Here is a 22141-nt window from a genome sequence, read left to right as displayed (position 1 = left end):
TGGATTTCTGTCCTGCGAAGGTGAGTAACGCAAATGCTCTTATAACCTGGAAAGCTGTGCAGTGTCGCTGCCACAACATGAAGGAGGAGAGTTTCTTTGCCTGGTCGTGGGACTGAGATAGTCTCCAAGCAGAGTGCGGAGTACTCTGTACCTAGGTAACGGAGATTCCGCACGTTACTTACGGAGGCACATGCAAGAGGATTGTTGACCATTCCCCATGCAGCAATTTCCGGAGTCCGCGCGGGCGGAGCGCTCGGGGCCCGTGGACCGCTTGGCGAGGTCCTTGGATCTACTGCTACCCACGTGACTTACGCTTGCTAGTTGTTATGTAATCTTCTTAGTAAGCAAATCGCAGGCTGCAGAGCTCTGGCGGGATAAACTTAGCTCCGAGAACTTTTTTCTATTCACGAAACATCTTGAGACCTCCAACAGAGCAACCATCGTGCGCCTCTTGGACGGGTGAGAGCCGCTCTCAGTGATCTCGTCCCGATCTCATTCTGATATCTCGTATCGACCCTCTGAACAGCTCGCAAAATGGCCGCCGAAACCTCTGCTGCCTGGCCTTTGGCCGATGCGGCTCTCGAGCAGGAACTTCGTACGTCAAGACACTTCTCCCCAACCTCCTAGCAAGGCAGATGCTAACCTACATATATCTAGTCGACCTGGTCCAGCAAGCCTCCCACTACCGCCAGCTGAAGAAGGGTGCCAACGAGGTTACAAAGACTCTGAACCGTGGTGTTAGCGAGCTCGTCATCCTCGCTGCGGATACGCAACCTCTTGCTATCCTCCTGCACCTCCCTCTTCTTTGTAAGTCACCGATCTCTAGCCGCAAAATCTAGCTGCTCTTCAGTAGGCTGACTCTTGATATCTAGGCGAGGATAAGAACGTCCCGTACGTCTATGTCAACTCCAAGACTGCTCTTGGTCGCGCTTGTGGAGTCTCGCGGGCGGTTATCAGCGCATCTATCACGACCAACCCTGTATGTGATCTACCCATCCTTTCTCTACCTCATGGCTTTGTGTGCCGAGTTCAGCCACGACATAGAGCCCGTGAACTACGAAGCAACGACGGCTAACCGTACTTTCTTGGTGCAGGCTTCCGATCTCATGAACCAGATTCGGGCAATGAAGGACAAGGTTGAACGTCTTATGATCTAAGGCTTTGCGCTTTACTTGCTATGTGAAAATGGCAATGTATCAAGGGGAAAGGCTATGATGGACATCGATACGAAAATGAGTGTTGAGGCTTGTCGATTGGAGGTTCTCGAAGGGGCTTTCCAGGGTGATTCAGCCGGGTCAGAGATGGGATTTGTAACTTGGATTAAAGGATACCCATTATCTTTAGGATCTCTCCCGCCAATTCTAGTCAATGATTGCCCTGGATATGGCTTTCTTCATATATTGTTTCTGGTAAAATAATCTCCCATTTAAACAACACCAACGGTATCATTCTCCCAAAAGATCTTCCACCTCATATCAGGTAAATATGATGACTATCACCGTTTCCGGCCAACTTAGCAGCTCCGGCTCCGGCTGCGTCAATAAGCCGTGTGCTATGAGACCCTTGATTTTGCACCTCAGCTTAGAATTTTTTTAACTTGGCAGGTATAAAATCGCTTTCTTATCGCAGCCCGCTCATTTTGAGATCGTAATAATTGCAGCCTCTTAATTTCTGAAGCTCTGATAAATATGTAGAGCCACGATTTCTGCCCACTTCTACAAAAAGTGATCCCTGCAAATAGGTCATACTGCAGACCGTCACAGCGAGATTGGATAATGCTGCAGTAACAGTGACTCTTGAGATTCAATGACAGCGAAAAGAAATTATAGCAAATACAGTATAGTCTACTAAGAGCTATTCGGCAAAAACACACCATGGGATCTATGTATTGGTGGCGTGATCCACCACTTCGACTTCCGTGTTTGCTACATCTATCTCTGGTTTGATGTTTTGGTGAGAACAACTACCATTGGTGTAGGTATGACGACATTGCCTAAGCTGGAGATAATTGACCGATAATTCTTTCTATAAGTCCATATGGTATGCCTAGCTCAAAAACGTTCTCCGATAAGTTTTAGCTGTTCCTTCAGGATATATCTAGATGCTCCCTAAGTACTACAACGATGTAGTACGGAGCTCTGTGCTGCATAGGGCTACAAAGCTAAATCGACGGCGGGGAGTCCCCAGTGGACCCCGCGCCTGCACCTGATTTAGTTGAAGGTCTAGATTCGGAGATGCTGGATGTCTTGGCATCTGTACGTCATCATCCAAGTGTCTTCCGCTGTATCCCTTCATTCTCTTCCATCTCCATTTCCGCATGCGGCTGACATCCTTAGCTAATTCTAATCTGGACAGAAGTACCTAATCTTCGCAGAATTAAATGACATCTCTGTTCAATTGCTTGCTAAACTGTCTCTAGATCCTATTTAATCTTTTAAGTCGGAGAGGAGATCTTTGCAAACTGTCTCTGAACATGAACAGCTACCGAACGTTGGGCGGGAGCTGCTCCTGCGGTCGAAACCAGTATCTGATAGCGATTCCCGAAAATGCTACGCATCAAGCAGAAGTATACTTTGACAGCGGCAGGGACCACCGTATGTTAAATTAAGCTTGATATCTTCTGTCACCGCAGCTGACACTCTGCTACTATTCAACTGATTCAGGCCGATCTCAAGGGGCTCCACTTACGGCATGGCTGCGAGTACCCCTGACGTGGTATCAGTCCAATACACGGTCTTACTATCCAGATGAGACTCACTCGTCCATCCGTCGGACCTTTACCCCTCTGCATGACCCTCATAGCCAGCGCAACTTTTGTGGCTTCTGCGGCACTCCCCTGACATACTGGACTGAGCTACCGCGTGAAGAGGCCGATTATATGTCAGTCTCAATTGGAAGTCTTTATGGGGAGGCTCAGAGGATGCTGGAGGATCTCAATCTCCTACCGGGGGACGTGACCGAGCCGCTGGAAGAGCTAGAAGGTGAGCGGGGTGTAGTCACCATTCCCCGTTCTCCGTCCACCTCTGCTGTATCATCCTCCGCAACCTCTCCTCCGGGTTTCAGAAGGAGTTACAGACGGGGAACCGTGTCCGGCATCCCCTGGTTTGAAGAGCTAATCGAGGGGAGCAGACTAGGTCGTTTATTGAAAACCAGAAGAGGGATTGGCGTGAGTAGTGATCAAGGAACGACTGTCGAATGGGAAGTTAGCGAGTGGCATGACGATGGAGCTGGCGCAGAAACTGGCACCGATTCCTCATCTTCTTCGGTCGGTGGAGTTGGGAAGAGGAAGCGTGACCGAGCTACCAGTAACCCAGACGAGCTTAGATCCTCTCCAATGAGGACTGAGATTCCTTAAAATGTTCATTGATGAATTAAATGGTCTGCATTTTGGGACGTTTCCAGATGTCTACTTCATCGGTAGAGCCAGCGCCGAAGCCGCTCTCGAGCTACAGTTATCCATGGAAGTCCAGCCTTTATGATCGCCAATAATGCATAAAATTTCTTATATGCACTACGAGGACTATTCCGGTGCTTCAATGTCCCCTTTTTTCTATCCTGCATATGCTTAGTTCAATGGCTGCATCACAAACAGTCCAGGAAGTGAGATCCTATCTCCTTTCCCCAAGATCTTTCCTAACTCATACTTTTAATGACCGTGTACCTTCAAATGTTTCCGTTTTGCAGTCTCTGTACCATCCGTACCATTTCTGTTTCATGAGACCTGTCAACGGATGTTTGGGAAATTTAGATCTTCACTGTCCATATTTTTTTCGTTCACACGGCTCGTTGTCGACTGGATGTCGACTTTCTCATCTCGAACAATTGCTCTCACTCGAATACGTACCGGATACTTCTGAAAGCTCCATGATCTCAAATGTTGAAGCCAGGGCATTTCCGTCCAGACCGTAATCAAACAAAGCCTAGAGACAGCGATGAGCGCCCCATACCGCTGGTTAAGGGGTATAGCAGACAATCATGCCTGAATTGATGTATCTCAGGCCTCCAGCGGATTTCATCACGTGTGTTTGCACAAAGTGTGAAAGAATGTCTCCGACAATGCCTCTGCATCAATGTCTCGCTTAAGTTGCCTAATATCTGCAGTCAGTCAGTGAAGTCCTTCCCAGGGAGTTAGCCGCCAAACACTCTTACAACCAGCAACTTCCATATCCTTTTTCCACTGAGATAGCTGTGGCTATTAGTGTTCTCTGTCCTATATCCTCACTATACTGCAACGATGTGTCTCTAGCCAGAGGAGATGTACTAGTTACCTACTGTTTGAGACGTTCAACATCCTACATCGGATATCGCGTCTTTCTTCAACAGACCCCTGATCAAACACTCAGCTCATCTAGCCCTTAGATGAATGATTACATGTTTGTTTTGTCTCTAATGCTTGTCTAGTGTCTATTATTTGTTCTGCAATCCCTTTCCACTGTCAAGCTAGAGAGGATAATAGGATTACTCTCACCGCCTGACTGGCGCGTCAAGAGGATGATATTTGACGCGTTTAACTAGGGAAAAAAAATTTCATATCCAGCTTCTGAAAGCGACCATTATTCCCTTCAACGGATAGATCAAGTTGATCCGGGAATTTGCCGGAACCATGGAGACTTCTGACAATGTCAGCAACATAGACGATCCTTTTGTCATTCCTCCTGGACCACTCCACCCTCCCACTTTTGTTGAAAGTCTGGGTTATACGAGAACTGCAGGGGACCAGGGAACAGTCATCAGGAGGATTCCGAAGCCTAGAAATCCTAAATCAATGTCGGTGGAAGCCACTCCCTGTAGAACCCTTCGGAGACAACCTCGATTACAGCGCGGCATTGCTAGGATTCCAACCACAGATGGGACAAGACCGAACCTTGCTAGGATCGAGCCGGTTCGTGTTGCAGCAGAGCCCGCTGCTAACAAGAATTTGTCTCCAAAGGTTGACAAAGGATGGAAAGCTGCGGCCAGACGCATGGTTGGATTCAAAACCTCCATCAAAGAAAAAGGACGTCCGATCATAGAGCGTGCAAGCACACAAACCCAGAAGCATGAAAGAGAGGTTAGTTACTTCTTCTCATAGTCCTCCATGAGATCGAGTTTGTGCTGACTTGGACATGTGTTCGACTATAAGGTGTCCACATACAAGTTTAACCAATTCAAAAGAGCTTCTATAATATTCAAACCGAGGCGCGTTCGAGAGCATAGGGAAAGGATTACTGTATGTGACTGTCAGTTTTTGTTGTCCGCACTCAGACTTACCCTTGTTTAAAAAAAGTCCAGAAACACCAGTGCAGCCAGGCGTGAAAGTCCTACAACCCGAGTTGCTTCCAATAAAGCTCTCCCGTCAGAAAAGCCGCTGCCTTCTATCCCTCCAGGTGCTGTCGCTGCAAATAATGTCGCTAGAATAGCAGCCCATTCACTTATTGACGCTGAAGAGGCTCCATTACGCCGTCCTATGCCAGGAAATCCGGACATCCAAGAGGAATGGCCAGCTCTACTGCCATTAAAAGTGAACACCCTTAGCAGAGCAGAAGCTAAGCAATTATCTGGTGATTTTGAGAAACCACTCTTGGCCCCTGTACCTTTGAGGCCAGCTTCAAATTCCACAATTTCATCATTAGTTAACTGCTATGATAATGGTCCCCGGGCAAGTCATCATCTTGTCCCTATAGACAACTGGAGTTCTGGGTCACAGGACCACACGCAAACCGCTTTTACCTCTGTCACTGGAAATCCCTTCCCTGGTCTAAGGCACACTGCGTCACTGCATGCGGATTCTCAGAATTTAAATCCATTTGCCAACTTCTTTCCCTTAGAATACAGAAGCGTGGACTCTCGTCGTGCTTCTGAACCTGTTCATCCAGTCACCCATGCAGGTCTGGGTCTGTCCCAGGCCTTCTCAGCTTCCTTGAACACGTCCACCAGACCTCAGACACGTAACCCCTTTCTGGACCCGCTGACTTCACAAGCCTTAACCACAAACACGTCCATCCTTCTCCAACCCAACCAAAAGACGTGTCCTAGACCAGCTTGCTCTGATCCAACCCCATCTCTTCCTTATCCTTTTGACGAGAAACCAGATTTGGAGCACCCAGACAACTCTCAACCAGAGAGCATGGAGCTCCATGAGGATCATACAGAGCCGGGCTGTCTCAAAAACCAGGCTGGGGCGGCACAGACTTCCCAGGCTACACCCTCACACCAGCAGTCAACTAGCAGCATGGACTCGCCAGCTAGATGTCCAAGCCCAGATAGCGCTGGTGTCTCGGCAGTTGGAAGTTCGACCCCGTTCCTGGAACGAAATGACAACGCTCAAGCCCTGTCTAGGCCTCATAGTGACAGAAGATCCTCTAGGATTCCTCGGGCTTCCAACTTGAGCCTGAGAGTATCCATAGTTCAGAGTGAAAACAATAGCAAGACACCAAAGAACAAGTATGCAGCTCCGGAACGCCCCAGCTCAATTCCAGTCCCTGCTCGGACTCTCTCCCTGCGAAGCTCTACTTCCAAAGACGATGTAATCAGTGCTCCTTCTGTTTCTCACAAAGGCAAAGTGACGGACATGCTTGCCGATACTATCCCGGAGAACGAGAACGCTGCGTTGGCTCCCTCAGTTCTCCCCCAGAAGTCATACGATGAGCAAACAGCTGCCCAAGCTAAAGATAGTGACGAGCAGAGCTTCATGCATGAAGACGATATCCTCGAGCTCGAACGTCCTCCTACCGTTTATACGGGTGAATATCGAGTCAAACGCCTTTCAAAAATCAGGCTTGACCAAGGACCGATTCTCCGCATTTCGTCAAGTGCAGAGAAAGTCATCATGGGTACAAAAGACGACGAAGGCCATGCTGTTTCGAAAAAAGAATCCGGTCAACAGTCTCGAGTTTCCATAACCGAAAGCCTTCGCGCATCTGTCGAGACTCGCATGTCTAATATCAGTATCAAACGCGCAAGCCTTCGTCCGGCATCGTTAAGTGCTCAAGAAGCCGCCAAAACGGGAACTCGAGACGCAGAAGAAACGAATGGAAAGGAAACCGAGAGCCCAAATGTTGCGGAAAGCCCTTCGAGGGGTCGGCCTCGTTCACAGACCTCTCCAGAGCATGGTCGAAAGCGTGATGTTAGCGCAAAGGAGATGAACATTTTCCGCAGACTCGCAAACCGATCCAGTTTTTCCAGCGCCTGTTCCGTAACTCCTCTTATTCCGGATGACGCGCCCCCAGTTCCCAAAATACCAGCTTACCTTGCGGCCGCGAACGAGGTCAACTTGGTCCCTTCCCCGCAGAAAGTCTCGGGTGCTGAAAGCAGTATCGCTATGACTACCCCTCAGGGCTCGTATCAAGGTGGTAGCGTTCACTATATGTCTGGCACTAGAAGCGGTTTCCCAAATGCCAGAAAGGAAAATGAAACACCTGGATCGATCTCTAAACCAGGTCAATACAACGACAGGACGACTAGGGCAGATACTACCCCAAGGAAGTTTCCTCCACGTACTTCGTCCCGCACCCCTGTTCCTGCCCATATCTTTGACGCTGAACCCAAATCTGTACATACGACAGCAAGTGAGCCAGATCTGAAACGTTCTAGAGCTTCTCTCCACTCAAAGAGCAATATAAAATTTCCAGGAAAGCGCAAGGATATACACGCAACGGGCAGTACCGAAAACACCATGAGCAGTCCTGCTGAATCCCGTCCCTCCGGTTCGAAGAGTTCACGCGTCCTGGAAAACCTGCGCGGTATTTTCGGGAGGCAAAAGGGAACTACTGACAAAGGCACGACTTCTAAGGATGATAACGCCAAAGTTCCTAAATTCAAGAAGGCTAATAAAAGAACCGACGATGCTAAAAGCATTAAAGGTTTCAAAGGAACTTCCGGTACTGAGAAGGTACACCCCAAGAAGGAAACGAAATATTCTAGATTCAGAATGGGAGGGAGAAATGATAGTGCTACTACGGAAAAGGCAGATGTTAACGGAGACTCTCCAACGATCCCTAAGCCAAAACCAATTCCTAACCCCCGTCCTACCTCGGCTTCTGTCCCAGGCCATGTTCGGGATCGCGCCCAGAACGGTATCCCCTCCTTTGCGAGACCGACACAAGCCACACTCACAAGAGCTGCTGCCAATGCCAGAACGCCGCCCACCCCGACTACTGCGACGACGATTGGTGCTACAGTCTCTCGAACGACAAGAGGTCCGACGGTCACTGCGACAGGGAGCCCACTGAACCCAGCTCGAGTTCAGCCGCGGACCCTAACTACTAACATGCGACAGATGAATATGCCGTCTCTGCAATACCGGCCCTCTGTTTCCCCTAATTCTCCATCCTGGGCCACACCTGCCCGATCTACTCGACCCTCTAGTAATAGTCCCTTCATCCCACACTCAGCAGTGCGTCCCTCAGTCGCAGCCTCTCCAGAGGAAGAAAACCTTGAAGAGATTATAGGATTTATCGCAGAGATCCAGAAGCGTGCTCGGGATGAGACGAATCTTGAGAAGCGAGCGAAACTGTTTAGGGTAAGCAAGGTCACACACCAACTTATATAGCTCTTTTCTGAGTTGTTTCAATAATCCACTAAAACAATAATACAGTTAGCTGTTTTCTTCATGGGAGCCCTCAGTTCTTACAATGAAATGGAGAAAGAGCTGCGCGAAGCTCATCGTCTGTGTCTCGAAAAGCGGGTGGATCTAGCAATCACTAAGAAGAACATCTACCAGTCCTTCAGAGAAATGCAGAGGGAATATGGCGTCGAAGGACAACAGGAAAGTCTAGCAACTTCTAACCCGGGAAATGCCTAACTGTGGAGAGAGAAGATCACGACGTTTCTCTCGTGATATCTGATATGGTTCTATTGTTCTTGTTTTTGTCTGTTCTTCCCTGTACGGTTTGACTGACTCCCGATGTCTGTGTTGTCAGTCCCTTATCAACACCAATGTACCTGGTAGAAGGGATCCCTTCAACGCTAGAGTCTGGTCAGGTACATCTGAGACTCTAATTTTCCTTTACCGAGCCACTCTATGTATTCTCTTCTCTTTTTCACATTTGTTCGAGTTGCCCTATCTCATCGAATTGTTCTTCATGTGCTGCAGAAATCCTCCTCTTCCTTCGTCTTTTATTTACCCCTTATTCTGAGATCTAGTCTCCGGTCTCTCTTGCGCTGTATGAAAGCGCCCTCACCGCCGGTGAGCCTTCTCCCCAGTTCAGCATCCTCATCTGAACTATGAAATGACTCGAAATGGGATGAGCAAGCCTGTATGAGTAATGAGTTATGTCTCTGTCTCTTAATGATAGCCAGTGATAGTCTAAATGAATCAATAAGTTTTCAAATATTACCTTTATTTGCCACACAATCAGCCGTTCTCATGGAACGAGTATTGCCAACAAAGGAAACTTAGTAACACAGCTCCTCCTTGTTTACTATTCCTATATATCAGTGGCCAAGTATGCTGAAACTGGAATATGGGAATTATTCTCCTTAGATATTGACGTGAGACTAATCAATGATAACCGCACCAGTTCATACCTCTTGTCTTTAGGGTTCATCCTATACACAGCCTAAGTTCTTTGTTCAAGAATTGAGGAGAATACACCTGTTCTGATCTGTGGACTTTTTTTTTGCAATGGCAGGTAGACTCCTTTGTCCACAACCAAACAGTTTGCTCGTCCCTGCATAGAAAGATTCATTTGACATTACAAACATATGTACTAGCAATCTCAACATCTTCAAGCCTCACCCTGACAGATTCTCCCATTCCAGTGTGTGATGTACCTAGGCGGTGGATGGCGTCACCCCCAGGTGCCCTACTGTCGCCTAGGTTTCTTGTGTTGTATGCGGTAGCAGAAGAGTCACAGCCCTAGCGACAAAATCAGCAGTGAGACATTCACTGTCTGAGCCAAACTGCCTCCAAGCTTCAGGTCCTTGCACTTACATACCCCTCTTGATATCTCTCTTTTGATTCCATTTCTGTGTCTGTTGTTGGTCTTCTCTTGTAGTAAACAACAGTCTGCTCTTTATCCTTGTCTCCCTAGTCTTAATCCTAAATTATTTATCTCGATTCCAGAGACAACAAACACACAAGCTTTTCATTCTTCCACCATGGTCAAAAACCGCCAGAAACAGAAAGCCAAGGTATGATATTTCCATCTTCCTCTTACTCTCCCCATACGCGTCTTCATTATTCTACTGCAGCTGTGCTTCAACTGACCACAGGGCATGTTCAACAGCGCGACCTCGCCGGCGCTGCAGCCAGAGCTTCTGGCAAGGCAAAGGGCAGGAGAGACCACAACAACACTTTTCCACATCGCAGAATTTCCGAACACAAGGCTCAAAGCAGCAACAGCAACAACAACAACGACGACCTTTTCGCGTATCCCTTTCCCCACCAGTCGTTGAGCAACTTCTATTACCCCCCAGCTCTCCACAGCTACCAGAACAGCGTTAACGGGTTCGGAGTACCTGGATATGCTGGGTACTACATCCTGAATCAGCCATATCCCGCACCGGTACCGCAGTATTATCCTTCTGTTCAACCAATCACGTGGGGAAACCGCGACTTTGAATTCTTCGATAGAGTTCAGCTCGCTGGACCTCAGCAGGTAAGTTGGATACCCACGCGCATGCTGCTTCATTTGGCCATTCTTGATTCTTAGGAGGATATGGTTGTGCTAACAGGATACGCTAGCGTTCTCAGCCGCCACAGCACCGTGCGAGAACCAACGGCCCAGCCCAGAAACCCCAAATTCCAAAGGCGATGGAGAATGTTCCAGTCATCACTGTGTCGGGCACTTGGCAGCCTCGTCCTGAGGCTCCTGAGTTCGTTCCGAAGAAGATTGGTGAATTTGAAGGCTCCGGCAGTTCTGACAAGGAAAACATTGTTGTCAAGTTGCCGGCCAGTCCGAGTAAGACAGGCCTCACTACCGACAACATGCCAACTCCAAAGCTGTAGGTCTGGATGGCAAAAATGATTTGGTTGTCCGCGACCATTATTCAGAGACTTATTTCTGTTTCCTTTTCTTTTATCCCACTGTAATGTGTGTTTTTAATGATGGAGTCCTCGGGGAATGGGTTAATTTCGTCGTCTGAGTGTTATGTGGGTTCCTCTCACTGTTGAAGTTGTCAGATTTCTTAAGTTAATGGAGTAATACAAAATCAATTTCCTTTATCAATTTGTAACATATAGCGCCAGGAATTCGAACGATTCAGCATGTTCTGACGTGGGCTCTGCCACCATGATGATATATTGGAAAGAATCGCCTATAGAAGTGCAAAGTTATTCTCATGGATAGGTATAGCTGATTCATGAATGTGCATAACGGCGATCCGGTCGATGGATTGATTGCACAACTCCAGTTTCACCAGAACTTCTCCTCACAGCACAGAGAAGGTTTTTTTTTGTTTCACGTTCATCGGGGAAGTAGAACACTGAACTTTCTCTGGAGTCTTGCGAGAGATGATCTTTATATAAACCTTCTATTGCTCCCTGCCGTTGTCAGGAACGGGGATTTCTCGTCCAAGGAAACGAGTTCGTCAATCTGGAAACACACAAGATCTTGTCCTGAGCCATATCAACGCATCTCCCTCTGGTTTAGAGCATGCTTATATATACTCGTATCCAGACAACCCTTGAGGAGAGATCGCCCCCTGCTGGCGGCCCTCGCACTGCATACCCGATCCGGTCTAGCGTCATGACTGGGGACATGCAATGCATGAGTCCATGCAGGGCTATGCCTCACTTATCTTAGGGTTGAATCTATCAGATCTAGGCTTACACACTGGTCGAAGGCGTCCAAGGCTCAGCCTCACACTGACAGAGGGGCTTTGCAGGATTGGCTTCGGCCGTTCAGACAACTCGAGGCCTCCCTGATTCTGGGGACTGAGCAGAAAAAGAACCCGGACATTTCTAGATACCTATATCCTTCGTGAGTGCAATCTTTTAGCATCACTACAACGATTATTAGATCTGTGAACGAGATTGACGCTTTAAATATGGTCTACTGCGGTAAACCAAGCAAAGGCTGCGGCGAATGCCGCTCGAGGAAGATTAGAGTATGTCCGAAACCTACTAGTTTGTTTCCTCCGCTTATCCTGCCGATGCTGTCTCTTCACCTCGCATCTTTTACTGATTTCAACCTGCAGTGCGACCAGGTCAAACCAACATGTTCCCAATGTATTAGGGCCAACCGCGTCTGTCCCGGGTACCGTGACCAACTATCACTTCTATTCCGGGACGAAAGCCAAGAAGTTGTTCGTAAGGCCAGAGCTGCAAGGTCATCTGGTAAACAGAACAGGAGCACAAGGCGAAGACGGCCTGCTGGGAATTATGCAAAAGCGCCTGCGACAGCCAATCCCTCCGCGGATGGCAATGATCAGCTGCTGCTGGAATATTGTCCGCTTGTGCGACAGCCCATCTCGACCTCTGTCAAGGATCAAGCCACATGCTTGTTCTTCAGTAGCTACGCATGGATTGGCGGCTATTTCTTAGCTCGGACCGATTTGCACTACTCACAGATGGCAGAAGCTTCAGTCAGCGACAAGGCCGTGCTGGTGAGCGTCTCTTCCATTGGCATGGCTGCACTTGCCGGAATTAAGAACTCTCCATCCCTCAAACTGGCCGCAAGGAGCGAGTATGTATCGGCTCTACGGTACACCAACGCGCTCTTGCAGACGCAACACAGGCCACAGCAGACGCGACACTCACGTCGGTCGTTCTGCTCTCGCTATTTGAAGTAAGAAGCATCCGGCTTTCTCCCAGTACCTAAAGTTGACTCGCAGCCCTAGGTCCTCACTTCTAGGATCCCCCAAACCATAGATAACTGGACAGATCACGTTCGCGGTGCCACCACACTGCTTGAACTACGCGGGTTACGCCAGTTAGACAGTGAGCTTGGACTTCAAATGTTCACGCAATTGAGAAATACAATAGTCCGTTTGTTCCCAGATTATCTGTTAGATTTGGCTAACCTGCCGGTAGCTTATAAGCTGTATCCAAAGACAAGCTCATGTCCCTTCTACAATCTCCGAATTCTCCGAGAGAGCAGCATTACTACGCTCAGACACTCACAGTTATACAGACCGACTAGCGGCAATACTTATCAAGTTAAGCAATCTACGTGCAGACATTAGTGCCAAATACATCGTGGATGATGTTGAGATTCTCTCTGCGGCTCAGGCCATCGAATCAGAACTGACGACATGGGTCATCACCCTTCCACAAAAATGGGCTTATCATACTTTCGAGGTACCAGAACGAGATTTTGTACCGGCCGCTAACAAAGCGGGATTATACCCTTACGACGGTCGCTATCATATTTACGCTGATTTCTATATAAGCCACGCCTGGAATAATTACCGTGCAGCCTCTATCATTGCGAACGAGATCATCCTCGGTCAGTTGCACCGCCTGTCTACCCAGTCCGCGACGCTGTCATTCTCAAGTGAATCTCGAGTTCGCTGTCGCAGCATTAGAGCCACTCAGAGACAACTAGCACTAGATATCTGTCACAGTGTGCCATTCCACTTGGATCTCGTCGATGCAGAAGAGGTGCAAAGATCACGTCCTTTGGGTTCTGTTGGTGGATTCATCCTCCTCTATCCGCTTTTCGTGGCCGCGTGTGTCTACGGAACTGCACACCCAGTCGGCAAATGGGTTATCGATTGCTATAAGCTGATTAGGCGCACGCATGGTACCGAGGAGGCACTGGCACTGGTTGATATCCTAAACGGAAGGCTGACATCTGAGGGTCGGGATTGGGCTCAGGAAGATCCGGATATAGTCGAACAGAGCAATGTCAATGAGGGGAAAGTAGAAGAAGTGACAGAGGTGTCGACAGATGGAAATAGCCATTGATTTGACAAAGAGCTAAACATGACAGGATTCAGTCAAACCTCAAGCTTAAGTTCGCAGGTTTGTAAAGTTCCTTTCTACCGGCTTCCAGAACTGGATAAGGACAGCCGGGACACTATGTTGGAATTCTACGGGTACTTGGGTTACTTGAGATATTACGCGATAGATCATGGTTGTGCGAATTGACGGCGAGCAATAGATGCAACGCACATACCAAATCTGCCTTTTTCCGACTATTTTCAATTTTCTCCCTCAGCCTCCGTTCTAGGCCGGAAAGCTGAGCAAAAGCAAACCAAAAAGTGTTAAACGAAATTTAGGTGAAGGGTCATCTAACCTGCTGTCAGCCTTAGCTGGGAAGGCGGTGCAGTGTTGATTTACAACAAATTCCTCTTTGGAGCATCTAGATTCTATAGAAATTTATTTTGGCCTTGGCCTAAGGAGTAGTTGGGACCACAACACACAATAATCCAAGTTCGGCGGGAACACGCTGGTTTAATGAGTTTCCATCATGGAGAGCATGAAGAATGTACATTAGTGCATGTACAGCGCACAATGCATGGCGGCTACACAGCCCCCAAGGCTGTGTTCAACCCCACGTTTTGACTGGGGCAGGACGGACTTAGCCTCAAGCCGTCAAACAGGCCCTTCTAGGTATGACACATGCACCCACAAACCCTGTCATTAGTATCTTAATAGTGGAAGCTTGCTAACTGTTTCTCAAAGAGCTTTGAAATGTGTGTGTGGCTTAGCATGGAGTGCTACTGCCCTGCATTCCTGCAAGGCAAACCTGTCACTCCAGTCTCCCCCCCACTATCAACATTCCGACATAATCAGTATCGGATCATGATCATGATTATTGAAACACTGTTTAGTAGCACAGTATCAGGGGATCGACAAAGTATGTTCATGAACCATAGGGGCCTCATGGAGGATCTTTCAGCCTTGTCAGTCTGCCTGAGTTCCATGGTCTTCAGAAATAATTTCCAATGTTGGTGGTATAAAATGTTGACAAACACCATCTGGCAATCTTTGTTTGATCGGTTTCATGGCGCAAACAACCATTATATCTTCTTTATTTGTTCTGTTGCAAGTGCACTTGATGAAAGACCCAGAGTTTTTCATCAAGTTTCTTTTCCAGCATTCCAAGTAATCCCTTATTCGCAGGGGCACCTTCCGTCATTATTAGAGCTAGACAGACTTCCTGGTCCAGGCAGGAACTTCACTTCGAGTGTCCTCAACTTGTTGCTTCACTCCCAAGTCTATTACGCAATACGTTCCACAGTCCACTATGTCTTTCTTCGGTCGGGGGAAGCAGAAGTCTTCCCGACTTCCCAGCAAGGACAAAAGCTTCATCAGGAATATCCTCCTATCCAAGAAATCGTCTTTAAAATCATGCTCTCCAACTTCAGACTCGGACTACAACATGGGTAACAGACACTCAAGGACACGACGCTCTGATCGCACAGATATGAACTTCTCCCACCCCCATCCTTACCGCGGTCTTGGGAGCCAAGATCAGAGTGACAGCCTGTGGGTGCCACCACCTTATTCTGCAACTCCTCCAACGATAATGTCTTCTAAGGCCAACAAGTCACGCTCCAGTGGTGACTCTCCCTACGCATTTCTGAAGGAATTCGACACCGTCTTTGTGGTCGACGACAGCTGGAGCATGCAAGGGTCGCGGTGGAAAGAGGCCGAAAACGCGATCGCTGCTATAACCCCTGTGTGCACAGAACATGATCCTGACGGGATCGATATCTACTTTCTGAACCACCGGAACCCCTACGACCACTCTTCCGCCGGAGCCTACACAAACGTCACCGCGGCCGCAGCCGTGCGGGAGATCTTCAAGAGCGTCCAGCCATCCGGTGCCACGCCCTTTGGAAACCGTCTTCAACAGATCTTAAAACCTTATCTGAGACGCGTCGAGGCCATGACCGCTGCCACAGATGACGACGGCGTCCTCAGAGACCCATCTCTCGCCGTGAGACCTCTCAACATCATCGCCATCACGGACGGTGCGTTTACGGATGACGCTGAGAGCGTCATCCTGGATGCGGCCAAGCGGTTGACTAGTGATAAATGCAAAGCTGTGCCCTGGCAGGTTGGGATTCAGTTCTTCCAGATTGGAGATGACGAAGCAGCCCGGGAGCACCTGCAGGAGCTGGATGACGAGCTATCGGATAAGGTGAAGAACGAAAAGCTGCGGGATATCGTCGATACGGTGCCGTGGAGGGGTGAGCGTGGCCAGACGTTGAGTGGAGAGGGCGTTTTGAAGGTTGGTCCCTTTGAACGTTTCCTTGGACCACCCTGTCGCTAAGTACCGGTTACAGGTCGTTCTGGGTGCGGTAAATAAGAAGTATGATAGACGCGATGCGGTTCATGGATAAGCATGGACCTAATCATTGTTAGGCGTACTTCTAGTTTTTCTTATTTCCTATTTCTTATGATCAAAGTGACGGCTATTCTTTCGGGCTTGGTGATATGGCCGCCGCTGTTTTCTACTTTCGACAGGACTCCTTGGAGGATTGCCTTGGAGGATTCAACAGCACGGTACTTTGATTCTTCAACTACTGAAACTGGATTTCCTTATTTACTTTCTTTTTTTCTTTCAGACTAAAATGTTCTTCCCTTTCGCGCTAGACTGAAATGCGCTTTATCCTTTAGTTCTTGCTCAAACTTTGTTTTTCTCTTCTCTCCTTGTTTCTAAAGTATTATATACTTCTTTATCGGAATGGGACATGGAATTCAACGGGTGTATCCTATTGGGTAATAAAGTAGGTAGCTACGCTCTGGAAGGTTGTCCTCTTTACAAGCGAGCAGTAAATGCAATGCCACCACTGCTTGAAAGCAGACGCAAAGATATCAGAAAAAAGGGGTATATTCATACATATCGTAACTGCATAAACTATCTACTTATCATGTTCCTTTATTCACTACCAGCAGCCTTCTCCAACTGCAACTCCATCCACCCTCTATGCGTCGTCGGCTTCCTCCCAATCAACCACTCCAACACATTCGGATTCCCAACCAGCCCGCGATTTATAATACAGCAGCATGCGCTGCGCCACGTCCACCGTCCTCTGATCAACCTCCTCCTCCATTTCCGCCCCGCCGCACAGGGTCTTCACGAACGCCCGCACCGCCTCCTCCAGCGGCCGCGTCTCGATCCGTATCTCCCGCCCGAGCAGCTCCCCCGCGATCCGGACCACTTCCGTATAGGGCAGGGTTCCGCGGTTGAAACGAGCGGGTACTGCGCGTAGAGGTGCCGCTCGCGCTGGGCGACCACGGCTGCGGCGGCTTCGGATAGGTCGCGGAGGGAGAGGAAGGAGAAGGGGATGGTGGGGGTGAAGTTTGCTGTGAAGACTAGCTGTTCTTGACCTTGGTTTTGTTTTGGGTTTTGGTTCTGGGCCTGGGAGAGGAGGGAGGGAAAGGGGAAATTGTCCATGAAGTGTGTCGGTTGGAGGATCGTGTAGGGAAGCCCGGACTCCATCAGGTACTCCTTCACGTACCGCTTGCAGTCGTGGTTGAGCATCTTTCGGAGTTGGGTGTTTAGGACGGAGGAATACACGAAGTGCTTCAATCCAGATTCTGATTCTGAATCCACGCGGGATTTCTTTGATTCAGCTACCGCCGCGTCTACCATGTTATACCCGATGTCCGTCTCGCGCGGATGGACCGACGGCCCGACGTGGTAGATGGTCGTCACGCCCGCCACGAGCCGCGCGCAGTCTGCGGGCTGGGTGAGGTCTGCGCGGATGACTTCGATTTCGACATTGGAGTTTTGGTGATGGCGATGATACTGCGTCTTCAGGCGGGCTTCGGAGGTCGCGGAGTTCACGGCTAGTCGGAGACGCTTGAAGCCCAGGTGAGGCTGGAGGAGGAGCGGGATCAGGTGCGAGCATTGTTTCCCGCTGGCAGGTGAGGAGGATGAGGTCGGTGGTGGGGTTGGCGGGCATGATGGTGGTCTAGACACCAAGAAACGAGGTACTCCGTACCTTGTGTTTATGAGATGGTTCGATTTGGAATTGTGTATATTGAAGCCCCGCTCTTATCGGACTATATGTAATTGAAACTTATTTTTGAACTGCGGGGGAATTTCAAATTTAGGGTCTGCCATCGTGGCACACAGGATATATACTTCCACTATCGGAATTATTTGTTTTGTCGTGGAGGCCACTATTAGGTTTCTAACCCAAAGGCGGGGAAGGGGCTGACGTCACAGGATTGAGAGATTTTAGAATCTTCAGCTTGGACCTAGTTAAGAAGGACTCAGAACTGGAAGGACTCCAGAAAGAATTATTGTCCTGGATTTGTCAACAGAATGTGGTGCTACTTTTTCTTTTCCATGACAGACCGATGGGGAAATAGGGCTATGTTGTATCAGCAACCATGGATGCAGCATGGAGACAAGACGGGGCTGGGTGGAGTTTGTCCGCCGTCGGATTCGGAAGCGGTCTGCTGAAACACACGCACCCCTTACGACGAACTGACACGCTGGGACAAGGAGAAAGGGGAGAGACATAAGGATATGTAGGGACAGAAACAGAGCAAGCCAAGGAACTTCTCGAATGGAGTCGACATGCGAACTCGAAACAACAGCAACGCCAGACGGCGCTCGAGGCGCGGTGTTTCAACTGGAAAAGAAACGAGTCAGGGACGCGCCAACCGCCGCGGACCAAAGTCATCGTCGTGTTCCTGCAGTGATCGCAATCGCATCGCGTTGCCCGGGCGCTCATCCCAGCTGCTTGGGACGCTGATTCGACTTGCCCCTGTCGAATGTTCGCAGCGCTCTGCTCGTGCGTGATCGTCGAGTCCGGGGCTCTGTCTATCGGGCAACTAGGCGGCTAACTATAGATCCTGCGATCAGCGTCGAACCCGATTGGGGATATTCAGGGGCCGTCGGGCTTGCCGGAGCCAGACGGGCCTGAAAGCGGCGCGTGTTGATGCCCGCCCGATGCGGCGGTGTCGCTCTGCTTGCAGCCCTCATCATGCTCTTGCGCATTCCCAGAGACCTCGAAGCTGTCCTCAGAACGCCTCTCACGCCGTCACACGTCTCTTCTGCAGCCACGACAACTCGCTGGTTGAGGTGTCCGCGGGGCGTCCGGCTGTCGTGGATCTCTCCCGTCGTGAAGAAGCATGCAGGGCTGATGCGATTGCAGCTCCACCCGATCTGGAGATCCTGTTTCGCCTGTGATTTGCGGAGACTTTTGGTCCCTGGCGCCGTCTCCAGCAATAATAATCTAAAATCACCATGGATCCGGCCCGCTCTCGATCAGGATCTGCCTCTCATCTGCGAAACTTTGGGGTCCCGCTCTGCTGAGACGCGGACGCCATGCGTTGCCGCGAGATTTCGCTGGGCCCAGGCCCGCGGCGGTTATTATCTCCTGCTGGCCCTCCTGCTGCGTCGTGATGCTGTGTGCTTGTTTTTACTATCACTACGACTCTCATACATCTTCTTGAAACCGTGGCCTTTGGTTTGATCTGCCTTTTTCGGTTGCTTCAGTAGCCGCCGTACACGTCTGCATCCAATCCCGTTGACTGAGAACATACAGAGCTGAAAGGCACGGCTTGGTCTCCCTCAGCAAGCGCCGACGCCTATAACATAAACCCACCGACACAGCTCCCAGCGCATCGAGCTCGTCGAACACCAGCGTCATTGGTCCTCGCCGCCTCGAACACGCCGCTTATCAAAAAGACGTCCAAATTTAACCTGCGGCGCGGCTACTGAATCAACGACTTGCGACAGCTGTCTTGCCTCAGCATCTTAATGCGTTATGGCACAGTTGTTGCGGTGGATCTGACATTCGACTAACAGGTATATCCGGTCGTTGACACTTGAGAGACGTGGTTGATAGACCGTTGGAAGTCTGGACCCGTCCGAAGATCAGACCCTGCTTTGACCGCCGTTTATACTGTATTAATAGTAACAACTGTTTTGGCACCGGAGAACCGCTTCCAGGCTGGACTTGGACCGTCGATCATCTGTGCTTATAAGAGGGGTGTGGTGATTCGTCTTGACCAGTGTCACCTTCTCGATACCGGATCCTTGGTTGATATCGTGCACACCGACCGCGCTGCCACATTCGTTCCTTGGTTAGGAGTTCTATCTGATACTAGCGTTCTCTACTTTTCCATATTCCGTCTTTTCTTTCATCCTTTCGTCACACAATCACTTGAAACAAGCTTGCAAACATGACTTCCACGACGTTGATGACATTTCTGCTGTGAGTGTTCCCATAAAGCTGATATAGAAACGGCAACTGACTGCGTGCGTATAGTCGCACTTCTCCAGACGTTAGATCAGTCCAGTTGGTGGGATCATGGGACAATTTCACTCGACCCTACTCGATGGAGAGGGATAGGTGGGTTGGCGCTGGCCATTGGAGGGGATGCCATACGTTTACAGATATCATCTGTGATGGGCCGACGAATAGTCGGTCTCCTGGGCGTTCGGGTGGTCTCAAGATGGGTGGGACATATTGGTATTATGTTCGTGTTCCTCAACCGATCTTCCGTCTGAAACCATGAGTCTGACTCTTTGGACAGTATATCTTGGACGGCGATATCGAGTATTACAATGAGGCTGAGCCCGTCACTACGCTGTGCCCTCTGCTTCCCGGACAGCCCGTCAACATCCTCCATGTTCCCATCATTCTTCCAGAGACGACGAGGAGCCATAGCCGCGAAAGCAGCCTCAGCTCCCTGAAATCGGAGAATCGAACAATGAATCCTGATGACAAATACCTAAACCCACGGGCTCCCCCGAGACCAAAGCTCCCACGTCTGAAGACTTCTCCACCACTATACCAGCAAGCAAACTCGTCGTGGTCCTCCCTTCTTGCCTCTCCGTTCGGTGCGATTCACCATAGAAGTGTTTCGCAACCAACAAGTGCAACGAGTCCCCATGTCCGTATTATACAGAAAGAAACAGGAAAAGCCGCTCGATCTGTTTCCCCTCCGAGGTCCAGGGGATTCCGAGCCGCATTCCTAAACCTGACTAACTCGTCTACTCTCGATTACAAGGCTCACCGGGGCCGCAGCCCGGTAAGACGGGCAGACGGATATGACCATTCTGCGTCACAGATGGAAAGCCAGGCTGATGGCCCTTTCTATCATGTACCCTTGTCAAATCCCAGCTCCAGCTATAGCCCTAGACCGATGTCACCGGCAGAGGATATAGCAGAACTTCCAGCGGTCGAGAAACTTCCATTTCGGCGGCCGAATTTCGATAGGAAGGATAGCGGTCCTCCACCGTCTATTCAGAACCGCAGGTTGTCAAAGTCGAGTTCCAGGGATCCGTCGCCCCTCAGGAATCACCTTACGCTTAATCCTCTCACCGGAAAAAGTAATTGCAGCGATACATCGAATTCGGCAACAGCAAAGCGTCTAGAGACGCTTAAAGAAAGTTTATCCCGGCAGAACTCTCCTATGTTCACGATGGACGATAGGACATCTCCTTTTATCGATGATCAGGTTACGCCTAGGCCCACGCATGTCGACCCAAGAGAGAAGAGGCTTCCGACTCTGCCAAACACTCCATCTTCTGTCATGGACGAGGCGTTGCGCGCCATGGACGCCCAAGACAGAGCGTTTGATGTGGAAGTGTTATGCAGTCATTTCTCGGATTACACATCCACTGAAGGATCTTGCGCCAATTCACGTGCCACTTCACCAGTTGAGAGAAGTCGCTTTTCTGAATGGAGCACAGATACGGATACCGATACCGAAATGGTTTCTCCTGCATCTATGATATCGTCGTCTACCCTCAACAACGAAGATCAAACATCTCCTACCTTCGGGGTTGAGCTGGATGTGCCACGCATCCATGCCCCGTCTAGTCCTGCGACACCTATCTTGGACGCGAACCCCGAGGCCTTTTCTCCCACAACTGTCGCTGATCACTCTCCGCCGTTGCACCCGTCCGCTCCATCGATAGCCGTTTCGCAGTATGACGGAAACGTCTCTGGTCTGGGCATCGAGGATCTGGATGAGGTCAAGGACAACCCCAAACGTCATGCGGCGGTGTTTGACTGTTTGGACGCCATGAAAGATTTGGGTCTATCACCGGTTAATAGCCGTCCTTCCACGAGAGAAGTTGATTCAGAGCAAAAAGATCATGCTCTGAATACCCCACATGCGAGAGAAACGATAGACTATAAGCACTCTTCCACTATGCAGGAATTGATGGAAGAATTGAGTTATCTTGGAGGTATAATACGGGCGGATATAAATGATACGCATATATGACTTTTCCTTTTTCCCTTTTTTCCTTTTTTTTTCCTGAGCATGGACCGGAGTTATCTCTTTCGT

The 22141-nt window shown here is 49.5% G+C and overlaps 8 protein-coding genes across 8 annotated transcripts; 7 read left to right on the top strand and 1 right to left on the bottom strand.

Moving 5' to 3' along the window:
* Positions 1-534: 534 nt before the first annotated feature.
* Positions 535-1157, top strand: VTN00DRAFT_9256 (uncharacterized protein; the record flags this gene model as incomplete). Its single annotated transcript, XM_069436196.1, has 4 exons — positions 535-595; positions 658-807; positions 873-979; positions 1095-1157. The coding sequence occupies 4 exons, from the start codon at positions 535-537 to the stop codon at positions 1155-1157; spliced, it is 381 nt and encodes a 126-aa protein (XP_069284841.1).
* Positions 1158-2473: 1316 nt separating this feature from the next.
* VTN00DRAFT_9255 (uncharacterized protein) lies at positions 2474-3355 on the top strand (the record flags this gene model as incomplete). Its single annotated transcript, XM_069436195.1, has 2 exons — positions 2474-2594; positions 2664-3355. 2 exons carry the CDS (start codon positions 2474-2476, stop codon positions 3353-3355), a joined length of 813 nt encoding a protein of 270 aa, XP_069284840.1.
* Positions 3356-6106: 2751 nt separating this feature from the next.
* VTN00DRAFT_9254 (uncharacterized protein) lies at positions 6107-8782 on the top strand (the record flags this gene model as incomplete). The annotated part of the gene is made up of 2 exons (XM_069436194.1): positions 6107-8500; positions 8576-8782. 2 exons carry the CDS (start codon positions 6107-6109, stop codon positions 8780-8782), a joined length of 2601 nt encoding a protein of 866 aa, XP_069284839.1.
* Positions 8783-10080: 1298 nt separating this feature from the next.
* VTN00DRAFT_9253 (uncharacterized protein) lies at positions 10081-10930 on the top strand (the record flags this gene model as incomplete). Its single annotated transcript, XM_069436193.1, has 3 exons — positions 10081-10113; positions 10209-10580; positions 10667-10930. 3 exons carry the CDS (start codon positions 10081-10083, stop codon positions 10928-10930), a joined length of 669 nt encoding a protein of 222 aa, XP_069284838.1.
* Positions 10931-12879: 1949 nt separating this feature from the next.
* VTN00DRAFT_9252 (uncharacterized protein) lies at positions 12880-13831 on the top strand (the record flags this gene model as incomplete). The annotated part of the gene is made up of 2 exons (XM_069436192.1): positions 12880-12906; positions 12956-13831. 2 exons carry the CDS (start codon positions 12880-12882, stop codon positions 13829-13831), a joined length of 903 nt encoding a protein of 300 aa, XP_069284837.1.
* Positions 13832-15116: 1285 nt separating this feature from the next.
* VTN00DRAFT_9251 (uncharacterized protein) lies at positions 15117-16218 on the top strand (the record flags this gene model as incomplete). Its single annotated transcript, XM_069436191.1, has 2 exons — positions 15117-16106; positions 16162-16218. The coding sequence occupies 2 exons, from the start codon at positions 15117-15119 to the stop codon at positions 16216-16218; spliced, it is 1047 nt and encodes a 348-aa protein (XP_069284836.1).
* Positions 16219-16803: 585 nt separating this feature from the next.
* Positions 16804-19488, bottom strand: VTN00DRAFT_9250 (uncharacterized protein; the record flags this gene model as incomplete). Its single annotated transcript, XM_069436190.1, has 5 exons — positions 16804-17004; positions 17073-17796; positions 18498-18600; positions 18707-19019; positions 19444-19488. The coding sequence occupies 5 exons, from the start codon at positions 19486-19488 to the stop codon at positions 16804-16806; spliced, it is 1386 nt and encodes a 461-aa protein (XP_069284835.1).
* Positions 19489-20023: 535 nt separating this feature from the next.
* On the top strand, positions 20024-22078 carry VTN00DRAFT_9249 (uncharacterized protein; the record flags this gene model as incomplete). The annotated part of the gene is made up of 3 exons (XM_069436188.1): positions 20024-20055; positions 20110-20320; positions 20378-22078. 3 exons carry the CDS (start codon positions 20024-20026, stop codon positions 22076-22078), a joined length of 1944 nt encoding a protein of 647 aa, XP_069284834.1.
* Between the last annotated feature and the right edge of the window lie 63 nt (positions 22079-22141).

The sequence above is a fragment of the Thermoascus crustaceus genome (genome assembly GCF_041956765.1).
Source record: "Thermoascus crustaceus strain CBS 181.67 unplaced genomic scaffold VTN00scaffold_7, whole genome shotgun sequence".
Classification (NCBI taxonomy): Eukaryota; Fungi; Ascomycota; class Eurotiomycetes; order Eurotiales; family Thermoascaceae; genus Thermoascus; species Thermoascus crustaceus.
The sequence above is the reverse complement of the archived record's forward strand: the minus strand, read 5'-3'. Positions and strand labels throughout refer to the sequence as shown.